At 36.5% G+C, this 17644-nt stretch overlaps 1 protein-coding gene across 1 annotated transcript in view; it reads right to left on the bottom strand.

The window, feature by feature from the left end:
* EZR (ezrin) overlaps window positions 1-17644 on the bottom strand; it is a 40704-nt gene that overhangs the window by 10621 nt on the left and 12439 nt on the right. The window contains exons 3-8 of the mRNA XM_070932630.1: window positions 13719-13802; window positions 9145-9240; window positions 5893-6167; window positions 4894-4977; window positions 4282-4428; window positions 245-341 (exon numbers count right to left, since the gene is read on the bottom strand). Coding sequence (XP_070788731.1) covers window positions 245-341; window positions 4282-4428; window positions 4894-4977; window positions 5893-6167; window positions 9145-9240; window positions 13719-13802 — 783 coding nt within the window. The remainder of the gene's footprint in view (window positions 1-244; window positions 342-4281; window positions 4429-4893; window positions 4978-5892; window positions 6168-9144; window positions 9241-13718; window positions 13803-17644) is intronic.

Raw genomic sequence — 17644 nt, 5'->3', positions numbered from 1 at the left:
AGTCTAACATACTGATATGGACATGATGAAGAGAAGGGAGCATTCCGCATTTTGTTGAAGCAATTTCAGCCATTAACCAAATTTATTTTATAGAAACCAGTGTTTCCACTATAATTCAATTACTGAATGGGCATGCAATTTCATTCTAAGATTTATGGAAATTAACAGGTGGGGCCTTACAAAATAAATAAATAACCACTATTCTCTTTCATTAGGAGCAACTCTTATTATCAGTTATACTCACTGGTGATTTCTTGTCAATCGGTTTTATAACAAACTTCTTATCATTGAAAGATATGTTTCGAATTTCACTCCAAGGGAAGCCAATTTTAGGGGTTAACCTGAAAACAACAAAGCAGATACAGATAAGGAAACAATCCACAACACAGTCCAGGAAATCTGGCTTAATTACAGGTAGTCCTTGGTTTACAACCACAACTACTGGAATTTTGGTCACTAAGCAAGTCATCAAATGATCGGACTTAAATTTACAATATTTTTACTATGGTTGTTAAGCAAATCACATAGTCGTTAAGTGAATCATGCAGTTATTAAGGAAATCTGGCTTCTCCAATTGACTTTGCTTGTCAGAAGCTGGCTGAGAAGGTTGAAATTATGATCATGTGACCGCAAGACACTGAATCATTGTAAATGCGAGCTGGTTGTCAAATGCTTGAATTGCAATCACGTGACTGTGGGAGTTGTTGCAATGGTAGTAACTTTTGAGGATGGGCATGTCACATTTTCCAAGAGCAGTGTAACTTCAAACTGTCATTAAAAACGAATGGCCATAAGTCACGGATTACTTGTACTGTGATGCTGCTACCTCCCTGTCTCATTAGTTCTCTATAGCAGAGCTGGGAGTAAAACAGATCTGGTTATAGATTTCTGCAATAAGTTGAACAGTTGGCACCTAACAAAAGTTACTTCAACCTTCACAAACATCAGAACATGGCTTTTACCAGATGGATACGAAGCAAAAAAAGACAGATTACTTGGTTTAATGCAGAGTGGATAAAAATCAATGATTTTTTTTTTAATCAGATTTTTAAAATTTAAATCGGAATTTTTTTCATTTTTATCAAATTTATTTTAATAAAATGCTTTTGGAGTAAAAATCTATCTAAAGATAGTTTTCTATTTAAGATACATTAATAATTTAGTTTATTCAGCATGAAATGGAGTTTAGTTATGTAGCATGAAGCTATATATTCTGCAATATTGGGACTGTCAGTGAGTCAACAGCGGATCAGAGGAGGAGCTGCTGCAGGAGAGAGATGACAGAGATGCTCTTAAAAATCATGATTTAAATCGATTTGATTTAAATCAAATCCACCCTGGATTTGCGATCAAAGAGGCATCATGACAATATGTGTTTTGCCAAACACAATTTGGTACTTGGTGTTAATAGCATTAGCACCAATTAATAGTAAATAGCATTTCTGAGTACACAAGCGCATGACTGCTTATACCCTTCTCCATAGCATCAAATACCAGGGATTGGGGAGAAATAATTCAAAGTTTCTCTCTTTGTATGCTTATAGTTCTAACACCTGTATTCATCTTTACATCACGATTTTTAAAGTGGAACATTGCCATCCTCACAGAGACAAAAGACTCTTCCACATAAGTTTCATCCATTTAAATCTCCTTTACAATATGTAGGTAAATTTTATCTGGTAGAGATCCATGTTAGAGCAGGGCTTACGTAAGAACTTAAAATCTGAGCAAAAATAATCCTCCTCATACAAAGATACACACAAGTATATAACTCACACAGAATATTATAACTGGAGCATTGTGTGTTAATGCTTCTCAACATATACAGCCTGTTTTAAAGATATCGATGCGGTAATTACGTGTTGGAATGCAAAGGTAGTTTTCATAATGAAAAATAGAAGTGTTGTTTTTTAACAATCGTATTGATTAAAACAGAAAGGGACAAGAAGAAAATGGAATAGTATAAAGGAAATGGGGGAGAATGTAAATATTAGAAGATGACCAGCACGAAATAGCTGTAAAAAGAGTGTGTGTATGTTGTGTGTTTTGTATTTGTCATAGTATTATAATAAAAATAAAAATAAAATAATAAAAAAATAGAAGTGCTGTTATTTATATGCTAAACTCAGTATTAGCCATAGGTATGCCTTATCATATTCCATCCTCCAGCAATTTCTATGCATTCTATGTATGTATTAAAAAAAATAAAGGTGGGGGGAAGCAACAAGTTAACTTCCATATCATTAGATGTGCCAATGTTTAATTTTCTGTGCACATCCCCCTCCCCAGATTTTCCTTCAGAAGCAAATGTTTCCTCCTGCAGGCTTTATATAGCTTGTAAAACCAGTTTGAATGACTGTGGCTACACAAAGAGACCTGTCATTCAAGAATCTAGAAGTAGTTTCACTCATGCAATCCTTAGAGCGACACTCCTTATTTTCTAGGTGTGATAGGGTTGCTAGAAAAAAAATATAACCTTATTCGGTAATCTTGGTATAATTTTGATTAAAAACGTCAAGAAAGACCTAGCATGTAGCCTTTTTTTAATGTTTGCTGGCAATTTCTCCTGTTTGAATGTTTATACGGCTTAAAATGTGTCTTGGAAACAAAGCCAAGTTACTATTTATAAATAATTTACTATGCTTCAAAGGTAAGCTCAAGTTAATTTAAAACTTGTACATCCTTGCTCTATTGAACAAGTATTATGTGAAACGGAACCATTCCTTTTTACATTCAATTGTTATCATTCAATTACTTCTGCTTCATTTCCAGATTATCACTATGCTGTTTCCTCAAATCTCTTCCTTAATAAGGAACCCTAGAGCTATGGCTTAAAATAACAAAGATTGTCAATTTGGTATTCCAAGGATTTAACTTGATTTTACCTGAGCTATTTCCAGATAAAAGCCAACCTTTGGCTAAGAATCATTTCACACTAATGGCTCCTAGCATGGAATAACCGATTATAAAAAACTGTCAATTGAGCATAATGAAAGTTCTCCATTGGGGAGAAAGCTGAGTGAGAATCCTGGATGATTAAGCAAGGTTTCTTACATGGTGGTGATACTGTGAAGACTTGGTTACTCTAATGAACCACAGCTCTCGAAACAGAGATTCCCCTAGCCTTAACTAAAGATGACAGGAATTCAATCTGAGGCTCTCCACAGGTAAAATGTGCACTCTTCCCTGACTGTGTAACACATGCAATACAGAACAGGTTATTAAGACTATAAGACTATAATATATGTATCTGTTTGATACTTTGTAATCTTCAATTCAGTGACACAATGCATCATAGGCTAATTTACAGAATACATCCAACAACTGGAACCCATGATTCCCAAGGGATTAAAATTTGGCAGAGTTGTGGCCTAATTTAGCAGCATACCTTTTGAGTACACTTCCCAGAAACCCTTCAGTTATTCAGCACAATGGGAGGACTTTATCTTCACTCCCCTATCTCCCTTTGGCCCCTATTCCCAATTGCTTAGGAACTGAGGCTGAAATCTGAAATCTCTTAACAGTGGTGGCCGGTAAGGGAGGAATGAGTGAGTCAGATGCCTACTGGCACGGGTGTGTTGATGGTCAAAGGGTGAGCCATTTTTCTCCTTGGAGGGAGGTCCCTTGGGAACATGCCAGAATAGGGTGTGGGGATGCAGTTTTCCTTGTGGTCTGTCACTCCCTTTGTTCTTCCTCCCTCCAACAAAATGGGAGGAAGTTCTGTAGGTCAGCTGAAGTGGTGGAGGAAGTAGTTTCACCAGAGCTCTCCTGAAATTTGTGAGGGAAGGCAAACATCACAAGCCTATATTATATATGGAAAGCAGAATGTGCTAATGGATCATGGATTGTCTACATTATCCTTTGGCTCATATCTGAAGCCTAGATCATGCAGATGATTGTTCTTGCTTCTGTTGAAAAATTTAACAACTGAAAATGGACTTGACTTCTGATTTTTTTTTAGAATTATCATTAAGGTATGATACATAATAATAAAGACAAGCTGTGCACTGATTATTTCACTGTAGCCCCTGTCTGTCCTTCTGAAACCACATGCCTGTACATGAATTTAAGGAGAAAACAATGCAGTTAAAGAGATAAAGCAAGGTAAGTGACATTGAAGTCATATGCACCCCAGCACAATATTATTTAGCATATATTCTGAAAGGCAAGGTGACCTTAGCAGATATGATTTCTATAAAAGTACACATCACAGATGAGGTAATTCTTTGGCACAAGAGCAGCTCTTTAGTCTTACAAAGGATTACAAATATCTCCACTTACTTGTCTTCCTTTTCATAAATGTTGAGCCCAAGTGCGTCTACTCCCAACCAAAGGTCTGTTCCTTTCTTATTTTTTATTTCAAAATAGTTGATTCCATACATTTCGAGATCCTGAGCAATCTTCAAATATTCCAGCATGGCATTTTCTCTGGTTAATACGAAATGGGAAATGTTAAGACTTGTTTTCAAGACTGATGCAGAGCTTTGAGTTGCTGGGAAAATAAAATAATCAGACTGCTAGATGTAATAGAAAAGATCTAAAAGAATCAACTCACTTCCCTATGGAATATCAGCACTTTACTAACCATTTATCAATTTTTATGCTTTTCCCCCCATTTGTGTGATCATTATTATTTCACTAACTCTACTCAATCATCTTGTCTTTGCCTATATAGTATATACATGCTGGATATCTTATTCATATCAATAGTAATTTAATATGAGTGCAGAACAAAAGGTACTTCAAAGAAAGTGGTGCTTTAAAAATCTTCTCTAGTGCTTATATCTCATATAAGATGTGGGTTTGGAATAAGAGTGTTAAACATTGGACATTTTAAAAATAATTAAGACCAATTTTTAAAAGTCAGTAAAAAAATTCAATGATATAACTCACTTAAGCATTCCACCATGTTCAGCATGCCATACTTGAATTCTTTCTTCCCATTGTTCTCTAGATAGTTTATGTTGATCCATTACTCTAAAAATATAAAGATATACCATGAAATTTAAGGTTCAATTTGTTTTATTTACAAAAATGTTATGTGTTGCAAAGTTGGGTATATGGAAAAGATGGCACAAAACATTTAAAGTAAAAAAGGTCACTTTTTTGAGATTTTTTAAAAAAAGATGAACCTTGATCAAGTTCCAATACTAGTCTTTTAATGATTAAACTCTAGCTTTACTATAAAGTTATTCTTTAAGGATGTGCAGATGTCTGCAAAGGTCCCTGGGCCCATGAATTTTGTACTCAAGTGTTCCATGGAAAAACTGATGTCTTAAGGCAGTGTTACGTAGCAGCAATTTATTAGTTTGTTAACTGAAACCAGAAGTGAATTGAGAAATAATAGACCTATTCAACTGACACTCTATGTTGATAGTATTTCCCCATTTGTTTGTTGCAATTTTCGTTAGGTTTATATCACATTTTACTTCAGGACCCCAAAGTGGTACACATAGTTCCTTTAATTTTCCCTATAACAACCATCCTTTGAAGTAGTTTGAGAAGAGAGATAGTGATTGATTCAAAACCTTAAGTATTAGCCTCATTACCATGTTTAGTTGCTATTATGTGCAGTACTAGAACCCCATAAGCAATGAACATCCCTAATATTCTAAAACATTTTTAAAAATCTTATATTGTGCTAAATTTCATGAAAATTATAACATATTGTAGTTCCTTTCTATTACTGGTATTTTGGCTTTATCAACATTTTGAAAAACAAATCTGACTTTTTATTTTATTGTGTCACTCTCTTCTTATTACACTGGCTATCAGTTGTAACAGTTGCAAAAGCTGTTCTAGTGTCTTTTACATATCCCACATTCTTATCTGGAAGTTCATTCAATAGAACTGGGGAGAGCTGGGCCTCAGGGTTTCAACAGAAGTGCTTACCGCTGGGGGACCAGGCGTTCAGAACTGAGATATCCAGCCTTGTGCAGTTCTTTATTATAATCTCCAAATTTGGATTGCACAGCATAAGATCCAAGAAGGACAGCAGTTTCAGGTGGGCAATAGATTTCGTCGCTAAGAATTCCTTCTTTCACTTGCAAGAAGAACAGCTTCTGCGTGATATCCTGGATCAACTCTACAGACACATCCTCAGGAAAAAACTTGGCCCGAAATTTGAACTGGAGAGGGTTTTCTTTCTTGATTTCTTGAGCAGAGACCTAAGTAGAGATAAATCAAGAAAACCAACAATAAGTATTGGTAAATTATGAAATACTAACTTGTTGAAAACAAAGATATTTATTTATTCAATGTAGGTGTTGCCCAATTCCAATCAATAATAAAATTTTATTATTATTATTATTTATTTATTATTATTTGGGGGCGAGACATTGGCCCCCACGGAGAGGGTGCGTAACTTGGGTGTCCTCCTGGACGCACGGCTGTCCTTAGAAGAGCATTTGACGGCCGTGGCCAGGGGGGCTTTCTATCAGGTCCGCCTGATACGCCAGTTGCGCCCCTTTCTGGATCGGGACTCCCTATGCACGGTCACTCATGCCCTCGTTACTTCCCGCCTTGACTACTGTAATGCTCTCTACATGGGGCTCCCCTTGAGGAGCACTCGGAGGCTCCAACTGGTGCAGAATGCGGCCGCGCGGGTACTTATGGGGGCGGCATGGCGCTCCCACGTGACACCTCTCCTGCGCGAGCTGCATTGGCTTCCGGTGGTCTTCCGAGTGCGCTTCAAGGTGTTGGTTCTCATCTTCAAAGCGCTCCATGGCTTAGGACCCAGTTATTTACGAGACCACCTTCTGCCTCCGATAACCTCCCACCGGCCAACACGCTCCCACAGAGAGGGTCTCCTCGGGGTGCCGTCTGTCAGGCAATGTCGGCTGGCGACCCCCCGGAGAAGAGCCTTCTCTGTGGGGGCACCCGCCCTCTGGAATGAGCTGCCCCCAGGGATACGACTAATCCCGGATCTCCGGACCTTCCGCCGGGCCCTGAAGACGTTTTTATTTCAGCAAGCCGGGCTGGGTTAAAAAATTTTTAATTGGTGAATTTTATGGGTAATGGGGTTTTAAATTGGAGAAGCCTAAGATAATTTAATTCTGTTTTAATGTATTTTAATATTTGTATTGTGTGTTTTTAATTTTGGCTGTTCACCGCCCCGAGTCCTTCGGGAGAGGGGGCGGTATAAAAATTTAATAAATAAATAAATAAATAAATAAATTAAGTTATTACATATTTTGAATTGTATGGTTGTCTGCAACTCCAAAGAATCAACTTATTTTAAATCTGTAAAAACAACTGCGTCTACTGAAGTAGTTAAAGCTATTCTGCCCCCCAAAATATCAGTGTTAAAACAACCATTTCAGTTGCCTTTCTGATTCTTACGACTTGATCAATAATGTTGCTCAGTAACTATTAGGAAGGTCATAAAGGGTCCTTGGTGCTCTCTGAGCTCGGAAATTGCTTTAGTACTTAACAGAAGTGAAATGTCTTTTCGAAAAATCAAAAAGGCTGCTGTTTACACATCTGGCTTTGTGGTAAGGAACGCTGGAGACACTTCCTAATATTTGTTCCCTCCATGTGTCAACAGAGTATGCTTGTTCTTTATTTGCTTAATAAGAGCCCACTAGGGAAAAATTATCCATCATTATAACACATCTGGATTACAATAATGAAAAATAAAATGGTGTTAAGTATTTTAAACATTATCTCGCTTAGATTATGTGTTCTTGACTGCTTGGAACTTCTTTATCTCGGTATCACAACATAACCTGAGTTTACACATTTATATAGTCCCTTTAAATTGCTTTTTCTGCATCAGCACTCCTACTATGCACAAAATAAACTGTGTTAAGCATATAGGATTAGCCATTTTAAACAGCATCTACTAGATTAACGTTGATAATTGACATAGCTGTTTCAATTGTCAGTTCAACTGAACTGATTGCAAAAGCTATAAATATATAGTTTTATAAAATTAAGGGGAGGGAGATGGAAACTTCTATTTTGCATGAACTGAGCACAATCTGGAAAGTCTTGTGAATGACTAACATAAACTTCGTATGTTTTTTTTAAAATACCATCATACTGTTTTAATCTATTCAAGTATTAAGTTGTGCAGGACCAGATTATATCTTCACTTTTTTCTTTAACAGATATTAATACTATTTATGCCTCCTATGAATGATTACAAATAGGTCAGTGGAAAAATAATTTTGTGAGATAATTCTTTAAATCAGTGTGGACTATGAAGTCCTATGTCTTGACTAGTCTCCATTGTATTTATAAGAACAGACTACTCTAGGCAGATTGACTAGTCTTGAAAAGTATTTAGAAATCTATGTATGTGTACCAAGAGACTGAGATGACTGAAATAAACACAATGTTCGTATTATGAGTAGATTAAAGGAATGTTGAGACTAAACTGTGTTCAGATTCTCAGTATGCATGCATATACTGTGAGTGCACACTCAGTTTGCCAACTCACTGGTCCCCACCAGACAGCGAACAATCTTTATTTGTACATTTAAAAAAATGAAATTCCTATACAAGACGTTATCAAAAACATGAAATTACAACACCAAATGCTAGTTGTACTGAAAATCTGCTTTAGATGGTTCTGCTGTGTCTGCTAAGTGTACTTCAAGGTGTAAATGGCTTCTTGCCCTACAGTCCATCACAGACTATTATTGTCCTAGCACGTGGACAATGACATCTGTACCTCTTTCTGAATTATAAGCGCACATGCCCTTATTATTCAAGTGAGATGACAGATGAATAGCTGTGATTATCTCTTCTTATCAATACCCAACCTAAACACCATCTCAACAAATTGCTTTATTTTAACAGCACTGGATCCTAAAGAAAGGGGATAGGAGTAAGTGAACTGACAAATATCCTATTCTTGTTGGCTTTTGCTGGCCAATATTTCAACAATATTTCAGAGCCGAGGTGGCGCAGTGGTTAGAATGCAGTATTGCAGGCTAATTTTGCTGACTGCCAGAAGTTCGATTCTGACCAGCTCAAGGCTGACTCAGCCTTCCATCCTTCAGAGTCAGTAAAACGAGGACCCATATTGTTGGGGGCAATATGCTGACACTGTAAACCATTTAGAAAGAGCTGTAAAGCACTATGAAGAGGTATATAAGTCTAAGTGCTATTACTATCAAAATTAGCTTATTTCATTACCTTTTTCTCAAGCTTCAGCCAGGTTGGGAAACCTTTATTATCCATACATTGAAGACCAAAGTACCATACTTCCCGCAAACCTATAGTCTTCACCACCTGAAAGGAATTAGGAAAGATTGAAGCAGTGGGTTTAAAGCTGTAACACTTCCTAAGACAATTCATACAGGCAATATTAAACCATTAAAGTTTTGTCATATCAAGCAAATGACAAAAAGTGTTGCATCCACGCTTAACTTTCTAAACTCGGTTGAGAAAAAAAAGAAGACTGACATACTGTTCATGCTGATAGATTAAAATATAAAACAATTATTTAGAACACTATTCAAAATGTTAAAGGTAACTAAAATGTAATTCTGCTTGAAATAAGAACATTTATAATAGTACTACTATTTATTTAACATTAAGCTCAGAGTGTTGTCCAAGGAAAATTCAGTTTGGACCCATACTGTATTTTTGAATAATGACAACACCTTAATAAAACATGGCAATGTTGTTTCAATATTGCATCTTTTATAAATCAATGAAGACTAATGCACCATAATTAAATATGCATGGTGGAAGATTATTTTTGATGTCAAAAGTTATATTTCTACATTATGGTTGCCTCCCTTTTGTAGCTATTCGTTATTTTCTATATAAACAATGCCTTTTCCTGGACTTGAATGTAGCAACCCAGGTTCAGGAAAATCTATATTTGAATTAAGGAAGTATTAAGGGAGCAGCAATTGAGTGCAACCATATGTTCTGCCCATTCATCACCTCTGAAACTCAAACAGGTCCTGTGCAGCTGTGTGGCCTAAAAAATGTACAGCTTCTGATGTTCCATAGTTTCAAATTTTTGGAGAAATTAACTGGCCCCCTAATCAGCAACCTAATTCTATAAGAAACTGGAGGAGCATGGTGAAATTGTTATTAACTATTTATAAGGGTAGTCCTTGATTTACAACCATTCAAAGTTATGATGGCACTAAAAAAAAGTGACTTATGACCAGCCTTGCAACAGAGGTAGGAAAATACAAACCAGTTAAATATCAGAATTAGTTGCAATGGAGAAGAAGCTCGTAACTGGCAAAAACAAAGCATTTTGGGAATAATAAATTATAGATGGAAATGTGGAATAAATTTTAAAGTGAATTGATTCTGAAAGGATTCTGAGAGGAGTAAAATATTTTATGTTAAAACTATAGACATTTGATGTGATTTAAGAAAAGATTTGATTTGGGTCTTAGAAGTAAGGAACATATATGAAATACTGATTGTTAAAATGATAAATGAATATAACAAAGAGTTGTCTATAGTTGGAGTTTAAGATTTAGGGTGATATAGCAGAATGCCAAATATTTAGAATAAGATGTTGGATTGAGTGATAAAAATTGGGTTTGGATTTCTTTGTGTGTTTCCCCCCCCTTTTTTTTTTAAAGATGTTAATGGATGAAATATGGAAGGGAGTGTGAGCAATTGTACTTATTTTATACCGATCAAACCGTTGTTCTAAAAAGATGTATTTTATCTATGTTTAAAAATAAAAAATCTGGAACGAGCTCCCCCCGGAGATACGGATGATCCCGGATCTGCGCACCTTTTGCCGCGCTCTAAAGACCTTTTTATTTCACCAGGCGGGCCTGGCCTAATTTTCTCCCTCTTTTTAAACAATTTTTAATATTTTTTAGTATTTTTAAATAGTCAAAGTTTAAATTTGTTTTTAATTGATTGGGGTTTTAATCTGTCTGGGCCAAACTATTTAATTCGATTTTATTTCTGCTTTTTAAATTTTGTATGTATGTATTTTATTGTTGGCTGTTCACCGCCCTGAGTCCTTCGGGAGTAGAGCGGTATATAAATCAAATAAAAGTAAAGTAAAGTAAAAAAAAAAAAAATTCAAAAAAAAAAAAAAAGAAGTAGGAAAATACAGTTCTGTAAGTGGAGAATTTGTGATTGGGTATATGTGGGTGACACTGTCCCCACCTTCCAGAAATGGGGCTCACTTATACCGGTAATAAACTTGTCAAGCAATAAGGATAAGCCCCTGTAGAGAGATGAGAAATGCAGAGCTCTCGGCTAGAGTGTCTCAATGTGGATTGTAAGCATGATTCAGAGAAAAGGGAAGAAGAGTGGAGCAGCTAGAAGCCAGAGGAATGCAGTTTTCCTGTAAGCAGTCAAAATGGAAAGGAAATTTTTGTGCAATGGAAGAATGATTCATATTTGTAGAATCTGAAGAACAATGGTAGTAGGGATATTAGAAAGAGAGATTTTGTATACTGATATGAAAGCCTTCAGGGGATCATCCTACCCTGAAAAATCAATGGCTAAAGCAGAAAATCAGGTTCAAAATAATACATTTATTTATTTATTACATTTATATGCTGTCTATCTTACTGTTGAAGTTTTACTTTAGCATTATCAATTTATTTTTGTATCAAATGAATATTTAATTGCATTGACAAATATTCTGATTACTTACAGTTCGCGACAATTGCTTTTAACTTATTTATTTTTTCTGACCTGTTCACCAATTTGAACAAATTGTAGGCTATTGATAGATAGCTTGACTAACTTGCCTCCAGCCGAACAATAATCCAGTAGCTGTAATTTCCCTCTGGTTACTGCATTTAATTTAAGATAAAATCTCTTCCAACTTCTAATTAGCAGTAATCATCATAAAACAACTCTATGACCATGAAGCTATCATACATGATAAAGTGCATTGCTTGGTTTCATTTCATGTAGGAAACAGAAAATGATATAAGCAAGGTAAAAATAAAAAAGTTACTGGGCATATTTCCTCATGGCAGTAAGACAAAGACATATAGAAGCTTGAATTCCCAAATGAAGATTGTAAAAATTAATGAAAAAAAAAATGTTGAGAACTGCTTCCTTAAAAGACACATTTCAGAGATAGGTATGCTCAAGGTGTATGATTTCTCTGATAGTTATTTACTTGAGCTGGAAAATATATGCACCAGAATTAAAACATTGAGAAAAAGTAGGTAGCTCAGGATAATAAAAATAGTAATTAAACACCCCCACCCCCCAAAAACCCTGCTGAATTTCAAATAGGGGAAACAAGGCAAGTTTTATAGTTATTACACTAGCAAGGAAAACCTGTTGTAAAAGAATCTGTAGCAGGTGTTAGTCAGGAAAAGCAGGAAAAAAAAGCAAAAAAAAATGCTGTGCCTGCAATACATGTCCATGTTAGTGCTTTTATACACACACACACACACACACAGTGTTTCCCCAAAAATAAGACCCTGTCTTATATTTTTTGAACCCTGAAATAAGCGCTTGGCCTTATTGCCATGTGCTCAAAAGCCCATTAGACAAATTGCCTTTCCTGAAACTGAAAAGTGGGAGGATACAGCAGCAGAATTGTTCAACAGAGAACATAATAGTAGTCTAGACTGAACATCTTGCAAATTGCTGTTAAAGACTTGAAAGTTTATTAAGGCTAACATCACCAATAATCAGACTTGAGTATTTAATGTCATTGTTATGTCATTCTAATTAGAATTCTAAGGAAGTGCATTAGGATTTGTTCCTCAGAACTTTAACTCAGTATTTTCAGACTTACTAAACATCCAATAAACATGCCATCCCATCCCAATGGTATGTGTGTGTGGGGAGAAGCTAATAGAATATTTTATAGCTGGATAATACAGGCAACCGGTGGACTGCATATGGTTCCCTAGATCCTTCTATTTCAGTCAAAAATATCAATAAATAGTGAATAAAAGAAAAAATAAGGTACAACTTGAGGTTTGGAAAAATCACGGGAAAATATACAGCTCTAATAAAGCTACTAATGAAGAAGAGATGAAACAGAAGCAAAACAAAAACAAAAAACCATGGTACTATTTTTTTTTAAATAAAACAACATTTTGCTTAATATCCTATGAAGAATGATGAGTTTAATGTGGAATAAACAGACAAGTTTCCAAAAAGGCAGATGGATACATGATCAGATAGCTAATGTAAGATAAGTAATAAGGAAAAAAAAAAGTTATTAAGTTTAAATTTGTTCTCTTCAGTACAACAAGGCCTTTGATTTGCAAATGGTGACAGAATATTAGTTATATTCAGGCTAACAGACATGTCATAACACATCTGTGTTATTTGTTCGGAGGAACTTTTACAATGAATAAGAAATTGCTATAAGAAATGAGTCTGGGAAACTGAAATGCTTCAGAATAGGAAGGAGAATAAGATACGGATGTATGTTGTCTTTTAATCTATAAGAAATATATTAAAGGACACAGCAGAACTTTTGTTAGCTGATAGTATTGTATTATGAAAATACAATAATGAAAGGTCAAACACCTAGCTTAACGTTAAATAGAATGGCAAGGGAAATGTTAACTACCACATTTACTGAACCTGCAGCTGTTAGCAGTATATATAGGTGGTAGTTTTATTTTCTTGGGCTTAAGAATAGGTAGAGATGGTCAGTGGATTGAAGAGATAAAAAGGAGAGGAATACTAATCTGTAGTATCCATGGTTTCCAGGTTTATGTTTTATCAGAAATCAAATTCTCACTTGCAATTTTTTTTTGAAAAAATCCATGCATGCTTACACTAACCTGGTCAAACAGCTGCTTCCCTGTAGTATTAGGCTGGATGGCAAACTCCAGTTCTGCATCCATTGTGGTAACTCGAACATTGACCTAGAAGAAAAGATTAAAATAATGCATAAGAAAATAATTAGGCCCAATAATTTCCCAGTTTATAGATAGTTACAGGAAAGTATATTAAATTGAAAATCTGAGCTATAATGTTTGTTTCATACATCCATTTATCTCTAGTACAGGGGTGTCAAACTCAATTTCATTGAGGACTGCATCAGGGTTATGTTTGATGTCGGCCAGCCGGGTGGGAGTAGCTGGGGTGGGCATGGCCAGGTCGACATCACTCGTGTCGGGGGCACCTGTGGTGGCCCAAGTGCTCTGCCAGCGAAAACGGGCTCCCAAGCTCCATTTTTGGCTGCAACGACCTGCTGCAACCCTCTGCCAGTGAAATCAGAGCTTGGGAGAGTTGCAGGAGGCCATTGCAGCCAAAAACAGAGCTCAGGAGTCCGTTTTTGCTGCCAGAAACACCATGGGCCAATCCTTTGCTGTTTCCAGGGCGGGCCAGATCTAAGCACCCCGTGAGCTGGATCCAGTCCCTGGGCCTTGAGTTTGACATCCCTGCTCTAGCACATGACTCTGGCTAAAATCAATGCATTAGCAAAATATTAAAACTGATCATTCTAGGTTCAAAATGTATGAAATGACCTCTTTTTCGAATGCTGAATACTATTTAATACTGAATACCACATATTGTAAGACAACTAGTCCAAACATTGAAAGACTGATGCCAGGTTTCTTACCTATTCGGAAGCCAACAGTAACTTAACTTTTACAGAACATATCATTATGTAATCAAGGAAGAACATTTGCCATGAAGACAATTACACAATCCCATTCTGCAAAACAAATGACTGGCAATTTGTACTGGCCATTTTTTGTTCTATTATTACTAGTTATCAGTTGGCTGTTTATGACAAAGCACATTAAATTCCATGGATTCCACTGCACATTAAGATTAACTTATTAGTTTGCAGTTTTCAACATTTCTTTCAAACATTACCAACTATACCATTTAGGTACTTAAATTTTTGGTGCTAGTAAAAGATCAATAGATTTATATCAGGACAGCCACATCTTTATCTTTTCATCTGATATATGGATAATGTGAAAATGTTATTTTGGGCACATCCATTTTTTCCCCCTATTCTTTAATTTCAGAAGATTGAAGTCTGCTCTTCTATAAATTCAAATATGGTAGGGTGTGCATAATGAATATATGAGTGGCCTTCTCAAATACCCCAAAATACTACTGGACTACAACTCCCTGTTGGCTAGATGATTAATGCTCACCAACACATCTTAAGGGCACTAGGTTGATGAAGACTGTATTAAAGGTCACAGAAAGAAAATTTTCATGGCTATCAATATGGTAGAGAACATAGCATTGGAAATATAGAACAACAATTAGTGTTGTTGGCCATGTACAATTAAATTATACTTATCAATGAAATACTTTTACACTAGTACAGAGTTCCCCAATCTTTCCAGCTTGGTAGACGGGTGAGAGGAGGGAGAGGGAACAGTTCCGCACAAGTGGCTGGCAAGGGTGCACGCAGCTCCATTTGCTCGTGGGAAGTGGGGATGGGCATTCGCTCATCCACCATTTCTGCGGCCTGGTTGCAAACAGCTCATGGCCCACTAGTGGGCAAACGGCCCAGAGGTTGGAGATCCCTGCACTAGTACACAGAACAAGTATGAGAATATTGTACAGGAGTCCTTGATTTATGACCACATTGATCCTGGGACTTTGGCTGTACATTGTTGTAGTCATAAATTTAGTCACCATGTGACCGGATTCAATTTTACAACTGTTTTTACAATGTCTATTAAGCGAGTCACCACATTGTTAAGTGAACCACATGGTTATAAGTCTGAATTCAGTTTACCAATAGAAAATGGCAAAAAAATGTCATAAATGGGAGCTGGCTGCCAAACATCTGAAGTGAGATCATGGAACTGTGACTGCTGGGGTGGTACAGCAATGATAACTTCAAGAATGGATTATAACTAACTTTTTTGAAATCCATTGTAACTTTTAACATTTGTTAAGTGACTGGTAAGTCAAAGACTACTTTATTATTATTGCCTGCTTCCTGGATGCTCTGGATGAAACTCACATGTATGCAGGCAGCTATTAACAAAAACCTGGGAGGCACAAAATAGCACCTTGCTCTTTGAAACTTAAAAGGTTAACAAATCAAAAACTTTAGTACTAGCACCATGCAAAGCAGTAAACAGAAGGCTATTTGCAATGGCCACTTCTGAGTTATTATGCAATTCTCAGTTTAGCTTATATCTTAATTACCCCCTCCTGGTCTATATAACCCTATCAATTTTGAGGGGATAAGCCAAGTAGCTTAGATGCTGTTACTTACAAAAATCTTTCCTGTTATATGCAACAAAAAAGAATTACTTCCTACTCAAGTTTTTATAACACATATCCACTTCTATTACATTAAACATTACACAATTTTAGAGATCTGGTAGTTGCACATAAGACTTTCAGGGATTACACAGGATTATGGGGCAACACATTGTTCTCTACTATCAAATCTTACTGCAGATAATATAATGGCTGTAAAGCCATTTCATCTCAACAGTGCTTTAAATTCCAAGAATATGGAGAACTGTAGAAAAAAAGGGATAAAATGGCCTAGACCTGTGATGGCGAACCTATGGCACGCATGCCACAGCTAGCACACAGAGCCCTCTCTGCGGGCACGCGAGCCATCGCCCAGTTTAACTCCACTCTGCATGCGTGCACAGGCCTCCTGCCCGCCAGCTGATTTTTGGGATACGCAGGGGGACAGTGCGCATGCGCAAGATGCACACGCATGCGCAGGAGGATTGCACACACATGTGGGGGGTCACGCACGCATGCACAGGGGGTGCGGTGTGCCTCCATGGCCTGTTTTTGGGTCCAGGGGGCTGCAGAGGCCTGCTAGGCCAAAAATGGGGGGCAGGGGGGTCACACGCACATTCACGGGGGGGCAGGGGAGTAAGGAGGGGTCATGTGTGCATGCGCGGGCAGTACATTGCATTATGGGTGCCAGCATGCACATTTTCGGTACACGAGAAAAAGCTTAGCCATCACTGGCCTAAACTATGTGGACTCTAACAGGTCATCTGAACATTGGAGTTAAGTAGCTACGTAAACATTCTGTGCAAATTTTATACTTGACAAGAATGTTCTCTTTATTTTCACTGAGAATTCCACCTTTCTATATTTTATGCACAATTACTGTACTTCTTGTGATCTACTCCCAATCTCATGATTTTATATGTTTAATCATATTAAGTAATACAAAATTTTAAAAGGAATTATAAAAAAATAACCTCGCTGCTTGAGTCTATTTTATTATTTCTAATTTTTTTAGCTGCAGAAGTGTTACTTGTATGCTGTGTTCTGTTGTCAGCAGAAAACAAGTGATACGAGTGTAAAGTCACAAACTACATTTTGAACTTTGATCTTTATAGCTTAAAAACCCTGATCTTATTCAGCCTTGGGCAACCAAAACTGTTTAAACCTTTTACATTTCTTATACATTGCAATTAAATTATCATAACTAAAATCTAGAAGCGAAAACGCTACATACTGTCTAGTTTCAAGGTATATTACTTTAATCTTTTGAAAAAGCAAACAGTCTGAAATGCTAGCACAATAAACAAAAACAAAAACCTGTTAACTATAAGAACTGGACCAAAATATCTGTAAGGCGAGGCAACAGGTTGTGGAAGATTGGCTTAAGGATATATTTAAAATATTACATAATAATTTCCATAATGCAATTAAAAATGTATTTTTATTTTTCTATCTTTAAATTTCCTATTGGGTTTGCATCTAAAAGAAGCGGCTCACTTTTTTTCTGAAAGCTGCTATC

Source organism: Pituophis catenifer, unplaced genomic scaffold, assembly GCF_029215685.1.
Source record: "Pituophis catenifer annectens isolate HBS135680 unplaced genomic scaffold, rPitCat1.0.hap2 SCAF_1, whole genome shotgun sequence".
Taxonomy (NCBI): domain Eukaryota; kingdom Metazoa; phylum Chordata; class Lepidosauria; order Squamata; family Colubridae; genus Pituophis; species Pituophis catenifer.
The sequence above is the reverse complement of the archived record's forward strand: the minus strand, read 5'-3'. Positions and strand labels throughout refer to the sequence as shown.